The following is an 8,746-nucleotide window of genomic DNA, read 5'->3' on the forward strand; positions in this document are numbered from 1 at the left end:
TAACTTGCAAGTCCATTGGAGAATTATTTCTCGATTCAATTTGTCTAAAAGTTTCTCAAGTGCGTAATCTTCAAATCCTACTTTATCATACATGTCAGATACTAAATCCAAAAGATATCCATTTAGGTCCTTCAGGAATTGACTGTTGTTTCCAGTACTATGCTGTTCAAATCTCTCATGAACATATGAGAGGCCGTTGAAGAACGCTTTCCAGGGTAAATGATTTTTCTCTTGTTTCAAATATGTCGATGCGCTCATCAGTAATTCGTAATCTACGTAATTAGCGCGAGCCAGGTTGAAGAGATCGTCTATAATTTGCGCGCGATTCAAGACATCGATCTTTTCGAATTCTTTATTATTTAGCTGGTTGATTATTTTCTTCCACGAGAAAGGATCGTAATTAACACGGTAGAAGCCAGTTTGTTTGTAATTTACAATGAACCAATCGTTATTAGAATTAATAATTTTTGTCTGAGGTGTTGATCCTAGCCATGTGACCTCTGAAGTTATATTGTCGTTCAACATGTTGGATTGAACAAATATAGTAATTGGTATCCAGTAAAACTCACTAAACTTAGGCTCATCGTCAGGTTTATTTTTATTTATTAGGAACCGTTCCTGCAACACAACATGTTAAATTGAATTATAAAATAAAAAAAAAATAGATCTAAGAAAAGACCGGAACAACGACATAATAAAATTAAATATAATGTTACCTGAGAAAGCGTTAGTATGGAACTAATGTATGTGGCATTCACGACGGGATATCCCGGTTGATCCGTCCAAGTACTCATGACTTCCTCGACGCTTGCATCTCTATTGAGAATTGGTATTTTTACAAATGACTCGAAACTTTCCCATAAATCCGCGGGACGTGCCGTACTGTACATTCGTTTCGTTAAATAATCACGGAGTGCCGATATGGTAGCGTTTTGGCCGAATGCATTGAACATCATTCGCAAGACACTGGAGGCTAAAATAAACATAAATATTTTAATATTAATATTAATGTATTTAGCAGAATATTGATATCAATAAATATATATGAGTTAATTTAATAATAAAGTAAAGTTTATAATTGTAAACAAAACGTCATTATGATATTAATTGCTTTTGGAATAATAAGTTTAAAATAGTACATTTTTTATAGTAATAACAGATTTAAATTTTGCATAAGTTTTTATACGTTTAGTTATGCATTACGTAGATTCTTAATTATGATTTTTACATACGATATTATACATACATTTCCCGTAAGTGACGTAATCAAAAATATCAGCTATTTCTTCTGGTGTCCTGACACGATTTGTCATTGAGTGTGTTGAAGTCGAAGCATCTTTTGCCAGAGCAGGATGCAGCTCGTAAACCACAAATTGATCCATGAATTTATCTTCTGGGTGTATCTAGGAAAATGCAAATTAAAATTATTGTATTTGTTATTTATAATAATATCTGTATCTTCTTCATTATTTGAAAAATTCAGCTTTGTAATCTTTATATTAAATTGGTACGTTCTTTTAAAAATTTGACAAAACTCTAAAGAGAATTAAAATGAGAGTTGGTTGATTTTACGAATTTTTAAGGAAAAATATTATAAATTAGATTTGTTTCATTTTGAAAAACAAAGTTTTATTTGTGATTAAATTCATATTTTTCAAAAGTGAAATTATGGCTTCTCTTATATACAAATAGGGATATCAATCATTACGCACCTGCTCAGATATAAACCATTCGAAATATTCCGCGAAACCTTCGTTGAGCCAAATGTAATCCCACCATTCGCAAGTAACGAGATTTCCGAACCACATGTGAGTAAGTTCGTGCGCTATTACGTTGGATACGTATTTTTCGTATGTGGATGTAGTTTCTTTTTTATCAAAGAAAAGTCCGTACTCGCTGAAGGAATCAGATTATTTTTACAGTAAGAGAAACTAGCTATATAAAATCTAAATAGATGACACATACGCATTTCATCGAACATTAAGAAAAAATAATAATATTACCGGAAAGTAGCAAGGCCCCAGTTTTCCATCGCGCCGTTCGAGAAATCTGGAATTCCTATCAAGTCCAGCTTAGGCAAAGGAAAGTCGATGTCGGTAATATTTTCCAACTCGTAAATAACCTGCATGCCAATGATTCGAGCGCGTTCGCCATGTGATGCGACTTCCGGTCTACCCCATACGTTGAGATGTTCGTTATCAGGTTTGGATGTAGATTTAAATTTGGAGACAACAAACGCTACCAGATATGTCGACATATTAACGTTGCTAGTGTAGAATGTGTCCAATACATACTCATCGTTCCTAAATAACAGATAATTGTAATAACATCAAGTTATTGACTTACGTACTATTTACACTCGAAATTGATGCGACGCATAATATTCAAAAATTTGTTAAATATATTTTCATTTATACTTACACTGGAGTTTCTTTTTCCAGTGGCATATTACTCAGTGATTTGTAGTAATTCTTTGGCCTTTGAATGTTAATTGTAAACCTCGACTTAAACGCTGGTTCGTCGAAGCAGGGGAAAGCTTGTCTAGCATACGTAGGCTCGAATTGTGTTGTAGCTAGCCAGCTGTGAAAGAACAGACATATCAAATATTAATAAACTGATGTAATTAAATATATTATTATTTTCGCGCATTAACATTTATAATGAGTTAAAGTTAATGAGAGTTTAATTAGAAAGTTGAAAAGTGAAACTACAAAATCACCTTTATTTTTTTTTTAGTAAATTATATCAAGATATTATGTATTATTTATTATTAAATATTATAATGAATGTTATACTAACTGTTGCACTCCGTTGTCGAGATATGAACTACGATAGAATCCGTTCATATCGTCATTAAGAGTCCCGTTAAAATCGATTTCCGCTATTATCTCCTCATTCGCATGTACATAGTTGGACAAATATATCCTTAGTTGTTGCGGGATATGAGTCGTATAATTTACCAACTGTATTTCTGCGCCATTTCTGAAGACTTTGACATTTAAGATATCGAGTTTGTGAGAATTGAGAGCTATCAACGGCGTATTTTCCCGAACTTCCATGTGTATTTTCACTTTTCCTTCAAAGGTGCCTTCTTCCATGTGAGGTGTGAGATGTATGTCATACAGTCTCGGCTCAAGCGCTTTCGGCAAGCGGTGCGTATTGCTCAAAAATAGATTGTCCAATGTTTCAAAAACTACCGGCGCTTTAGTGTCGTACCAATCGAATTCATATTTCGCCGTTGCCAAATAGGAATCGACGTATCTTTTGAATTCTGGTTCTTTGTCAACCAGCCACTCGAGTAATCCTTGATACTGCCAATCAAAAAGATAAATTTTATTAAACAGATATTGGTTAATTAATTGTCAAAAATTCTAAACAATAGTTTGCGTTTTATTAAAATTAGAATATATGTATGACAGATTACCTTTTCAAAGAGATCATTGGTGGATAATCTGCTTGCCAAAGCGCTCACTATATTTGCGATTTTTGTGTAATCATTATAACTGTAATCGAAAATTATATGTTATGTTGCGTTCTTAGGCATTTTTTTTTATTGTTATGCAAAGTTACTTACTGTCGCTGCAATAGATTATCGTAATATTTTTCAATCACTTCCATCACGACTTCAACGCCAATTAAACTTGCATCGTAAACGCTTGAGAATACTTTTGCGCTATCTTGGTACCGTATATTCGAATTCGGTGTGATTGCTTCTTGCAATAATCTTAATTTAATATAAAAAACGTTATTATTAATGCAATTAATCTAGCATTGCAATTATTTTTCAAACTACTTAATAAATTGTTCGTTTCTTGCAGTTATTAAAAGGGCATCAAACGTATAAGTATTAAAAAATTTGTGGAATAAGTTATTGCATCTTTGTAATTTCCAACGTATGATATTATATTATTATTTATATTTGATAGAATTTTAAGATTAATAAATGTAATTTATGGATGACAATCAATTATTTTTGTTGATTGCTCGATACAGACGATAATATGATTATGCATACTCACGTTTCTAAAACAACTTTGTTCTCTGAACAAGCCAACGAATTAAGAATTACAAGTTTATCTGTGTTCACATTACTACTCAAATATTCTTTCCAGAGAAATTTGTAGCTATAATCTGTCTTATCCTTTCTCATGGCTGTACAGTAAACGACGTCGCGGTAATTCGGAGGTATTCTGTTAAAAAATCAATAATTTAAATCTCGTTGATATGATATTACATATATCTCATCTTTATTTATTATATCTGTATTTTTTTCTATACCTACTTTTCATACAATTACACATGAGCTTGATTATGTAACTCTACATACATTATGCCTTATGCTAACAAACATAACAAAAAACACATTTTATTATTTGAACTTACGTTTTCGAATGTTGTTTCTCTTGGAAATATTCTAGAGCCGTGAATATACAACGATCGATACCTAATTTACAGGCCCAATTGCGAGTATGTTTTCTTAACATCATAGTCAGATCGTCGTCTATTTCCTTATCATCCCCAAAGCCTCCTAAATTTCCCAAAATTTTGTCTACTAACGATGTTAACCAATTCTGAAAAAGTCATACATATATTAATCTTTTTCTGTAAAATTATTTACAGAAGTTTTTATAAAAATAAATCTAAAGAAAACAAAATAATAATTAGAAAGCTTAAATCAGATTTGTAACTTAAAATAGAATTTTATATAAAAATATGTTAATAAAATATACACAATCGAGAAATTTCATTTAAGTTGAAAGAAAAAGAGAAGCTTGGGAGCTATTAATAAATTTAAAATTCTAAAATAAATAAATTCTTTTCATATAATTCTTGTGTGCTTTATATATAAATTATAATAAATACAAATAAATTAAAACAAAGATATAGATTATATAAAAAAATCTATAAAAATTTCAGTAATTATCATATTTTAGTAATAAATTAAAAGAAAATGTAAGCAAATTTAATTTATAATTTATATAAAATATATTAATTATAATACATATAAATTTATACATAAATGTAATATACGTACTTTGTATAAGCCTTCAATATCGCGTCCCGTAAAACGATTGTTCAAATAGGGCAGATTATTGAAGAACGCAATCCAGGGATAATAACTAGTTTCTTGTTTTAAATACATTGTAGCGGATATGGCAATTTTGTAATCAATGTAGCCTGCTCTTGCAAGATTCATAAGATCATCAATTAATGCTGCGCGATTGATTTCGTCAATTGTTTCAAAATTCTCATTTTTAAGATAATCAATCAGCTCCATCCAATGTTCTTTTTTGTAATTTACACGATAAAAACCTGGAAACAAATGTGTATATCTTTGTAAATGCAAAAATTTTAAAATGACGAATATCATCGAATAGTGCGTAAAAATGAGAAATAATTAACAATATTGAAATTTTGCTAATTGTTATATTTATTGTTCTTTCTGATTCGTGCCAATTTATAATTTGCTTCGCTTAATTACCTGATTGCTGCTTGTTGAAGATTAAAAGTGAGTTGGGTAACGGGTTTAGTACTCTTGTTATTCTATGTTTCATCCATAATTTCGGCGTGGTATCAGAGTCTTTTGAACTATTCTGAACTGATGTCCATGTGATTGGAATGTAGTACCACATAGTAGTATCAGAATTATCTTCTTCTTTTTTAAGGAAGAAACGTTTCTGATTCATAACTATAAATGTATTTGAAACGTGGACATTGACGATGGGATAGCCAGGCTGAATTGTCCATGTGTCTAAGATGACTTTAATATCTTCTTTCAGTCCCTTCTCATTTATCTGTTGTTGAAGTGAGTCATACAAGTGGTCGGGCTCGGTAGAGTTGTATTGTCTAAGAAATTAATTAAAAAGTGATAAATACTTTAATTTGGCAGTTAAGATAATTATACAATTAATTAGAAATGTACAAATATTAATTACATTTTATAATTGCCAAATAAATATTTATAGCTGTATTTATCTATGTTCGAATAACAGTTAATCCAGTAAACAATTATTAATTATAATTAGAAAAGGTCCTATTCGTTAAAAAGAATATTTGTGATAAGAAAAACATTATTGTCCCATACCCTTTGCTGAGATAATCAGTTAATGCTTTATCCAATACATCGGTACCAAATGTTTTCTCGACCATTCTTAATATGCTACCACCTTTGGCATATGTGATTGTGTCAAATATACTTCGAATTTGTTCAGGGGATGCTACATCGTGACTCAGGGCATGTGCAGATTTGGAACTATCTGCCTTGAAAGCAGAATGTACTTGGTCCACTACAAACTGCGATTCCGACGTCGTGTCATTAAATACCTAAAATGCAAGTAGTAAATTTATTATTTAAGAAAATCTTTATCGTTTAAACATAATGCAGTATTCTCATTTTACTAAAGATTTAAATTTCACGAGATTTTCCATAAATCGGCATTATATGTTTTAATTACGTACACGAGCAGGAGCGCGATACTCGAAGTATCGAGCGAATCCCTCGTTCAACCACAAATACTTCCACAACCGAGGACTGACCAAATTTCCGAACCATTGATGGGAGATTTCATGAGCAATCACGTTTCTGATATCCTGCCTGTTTGTGATCGGCGAGTGATTCTCGTCGTATAACATGCTCGATTCCCTGTATGTTAAAAGGCCCCAATTCTCCATTGCGCCTGATCCGAAATCAGGCAGTGCAGCCATAGAAAGCTTTGAGAGCGGATATTTCTGGTTATATCTTTTTTCGAAGAAGCTCATCAATGGCGATATTATGGATAAAGCGTAATCGGTTTGATCGATGGCATTGGTACGTGCATGTACAGACAATGTAGTTCCATCCTGCATTCTTGTGGAGTTAGACTTGAAATCGGAAACAATAAGTGCCACTAAATACGTGGACATTTTTGGTGTCTCATAGAAGGTGTATGTTGTACGATTATCGCTGCAACAATTGTTAAAAAATTATTTTAATCTTTGTGTTTCGATGGAATTTTGTAAGAGTCATGTGTTATAATTTTGTTCTCACAATGGAAAATGCACTTATAATATTTATTGTTAACGCACTGTAATATCTGTTATATTTCAAATATTTATGAAGTTCAAAAAAACATCTTTCAAGCATTTTTCTGTATCAAGATATATTAATATTAATACTGTCAGATTTTTTATTCTTTTGGAGATAAGAAAAAAAAAATAATATAATATTAAAGTAAACGTATTTACGATTGATTAAAAAATTGTGAGAAAGAAAGCTTCGAATTATATTCTCCTTAAGAAATACATTTAAATTTATACGTACCCAATTAGGAGCGCCTGATACACCATATTACTGATGGGCTCGTAATTTGGCGGCACGCTAACTTCAACAGTGAAGGTCGCTTTCATTGCTGGTTCATCGAAGCAAGGGAACATTTTTCTAGCGCCAACGGGTTCCAAGTGCGAGGCAACAAGCCATCTAGTACATCAAACATTTCGCATTCAATCTTTAACGTAGGAATTTTAGTTATAAATAAAAAGGGAATATAGATATATAAGACACTGAAAAATGCTATTTTACACTTTCTATCTCCCTTTAGTTTTGAATTTAATTTTTAATAAAACTGATAATTTAATTTAAGATTCAAGATAGAATTATTGTTGAAGGATTATTGTCAACTGAATTGTAATAAATTGTAATAGTAAATACATTAGGTTTTAGAAATTTTCCTCAGTATTTTTATAAAAGTTCCTTGAAACTGAAAGGATATTCTGAAGAAAGATATTCTGAGAAAGTATTTAATGCTAACTTATATTTGACGCAAATTTAGTGAATACAATAATAATGTTCAACGTTACCTCGTTTCATTGTTCTCGTTTACGTAAGAACTTTTGTAAAAGCCACGAAGCTCTGCCGGATTCAAAGAACTCGTGTATTCGATTTCAATGGTCACTTCCGCGTCTTTGGGTAGTTCTTTTTCAAGATATATCACGAGAAAGTCATATCGCTCTTTGATTTTTGTTTTCAGGACTTTGTTCATAATATTCTTATTTTTCACTTTGAATGTCACATTGTGTCGTTTAATTTCAATTCCCGACCAGTGTAAAACGATCTGGCTTGTCGGATGTTGCTTAACATCGGCTTTGATTGTCACCTTTCCGTCGAAGGTAGCATCTTCATCTTCAAAATAAGGCGTGACGGAAACGATGTAACTTTTAGGAATTATATTCTCGGGTAGGGGAAATTTTGCCTCGTCGTATTTTCGTAATCGTTGAATTATAGATGCCGAATAGGAGTTGAACAGTTCCAATTCATGCTGAGCAATCTTTAAGGAGCGCTCCAGAGATTGTTGAATCGACGTAAAGTCCTCCCTGTGATTATTTATAAGTCTGTCGAATTTGTTTATTGATTCAGTGGTAGTGAGACATTGCGACGTTCCATCGAGGATTGTGGCTATTGTACTTTGTTCTCCGTAGCTAAAAGGAGAGAGAAATGCTTATAAATCAAAGTAAATGATCTTTTTTTATACATATCCAACGAATCTCTTTTAAATAACATTATGCATAGCCAAAAAGAATAAAAAAATACTTTACGGAGTTATGTGTAATACATATTAATATATTAGTACATTATTAATATATCCCATTTATTTGTCCGATTCGAACGTTGTGTTCTATTTTTCTTTGTGAATCAATGTTGCATAATTAATATATTATAAAGATAACTTACTACTCCTCCATTTCTTTGTGATACTTGTCAACAAAATCA

The 8,746-nt window shown here is 31.6% G+C and overlaps 1 protein-coding gene across 1 annotated transcript in view; it reads right to left on the minus strand.

Moving 5' to 3' along the window:
- Positions 1 to 8,746, minus strand: part of LOC105461501 — an 18,794-nt gene that overhangs the window by 1,715 nt on the left and 8,333 nt on the right. Inside the window, exons 12-29 of the mRNA XM_011707999.1 lie at positions 8,708 to 8,739; positions 7,837 to 8,454; positions 7,301 to 7,456; positions 6,460 to 6,943; positions 6,086 to 6,324; positions 5,483 to 5,847; positions 5,036 to 5,313; positions 4,384 to 4,571; positions 4,020 to 4,190; positions 3,575 to 3,724; positions 3,425 to 3,503; positions 2,800 to 3,311; positions 2,422 to 2,580; positions 2,004 to 2,303; positions 1,713 to 1,896; positions 1,247 to 1,403; positions 717 to 973; positions 1 to 618 (exon numbers count right to left, since the gene is read on the minus strand). Coding sequence (XP_011706301.1) covers positions 1 to 618; positions 717 to 973; positions 1,247 to 1,403; positions 1,713 to 1,896; positions 2,004 to 2,303; positions 2,422 to 2,580; positions 2,800 to 3,311; positions 3,425 to 3,503; positions 3,575 to 3,724; positions 4,020 to 4,190; positions 4,384 to 4,571; positions 5,036 to 5,313; positions 5,483 to 5,847; positions 6,086 to 6,324; positions 6,460 to 6,943; positions 7,301 to 7,456; positions 7,837 to 8,454; positions 8,708 to 8,739 — 4,947 coding nt within the window. The remainder of the gene's footprint in view (positions 619 to 716; positions 974 to 1,246; positions 1,404 to 1,712; positions 1,897 to 2,003; positions 2,304 to 2,421; positions 2,581 to 2,799; positions 3,312 to 3,424; positions 3,504 to 3,574; positions 3,725 to 4,019; positions 4,191 to 4,383; positions 4,572 to 5,035; positions 5,314 to 5,482; positions 5,848 to 6,085; positions 6,325 to 6,459; positions 6,944 to 7,300; positions 7,457 to 7,836; positions 8,455 to 8,707; positions 8,740 to 8,746) is intronic.

The sequence above is a fragment of the Wasmannia auropunctata genome, unplaced genomic scaffold, assembly GCF_000956235.1.
Source record: "Wasmannia auropunctata unplaced genomic scaffold, wasmannia.A_1.0 LD286321.1, whole genome shotgun sequence".
In the NCBI taxonomy this organism is placed as follows: domain Eukaryota; kingdom Metazoa; phylum Arthropoda; class Insecta; order Hymenoptera; family Formicidae; genus Wasmannia; species Wasmannia auropunctata.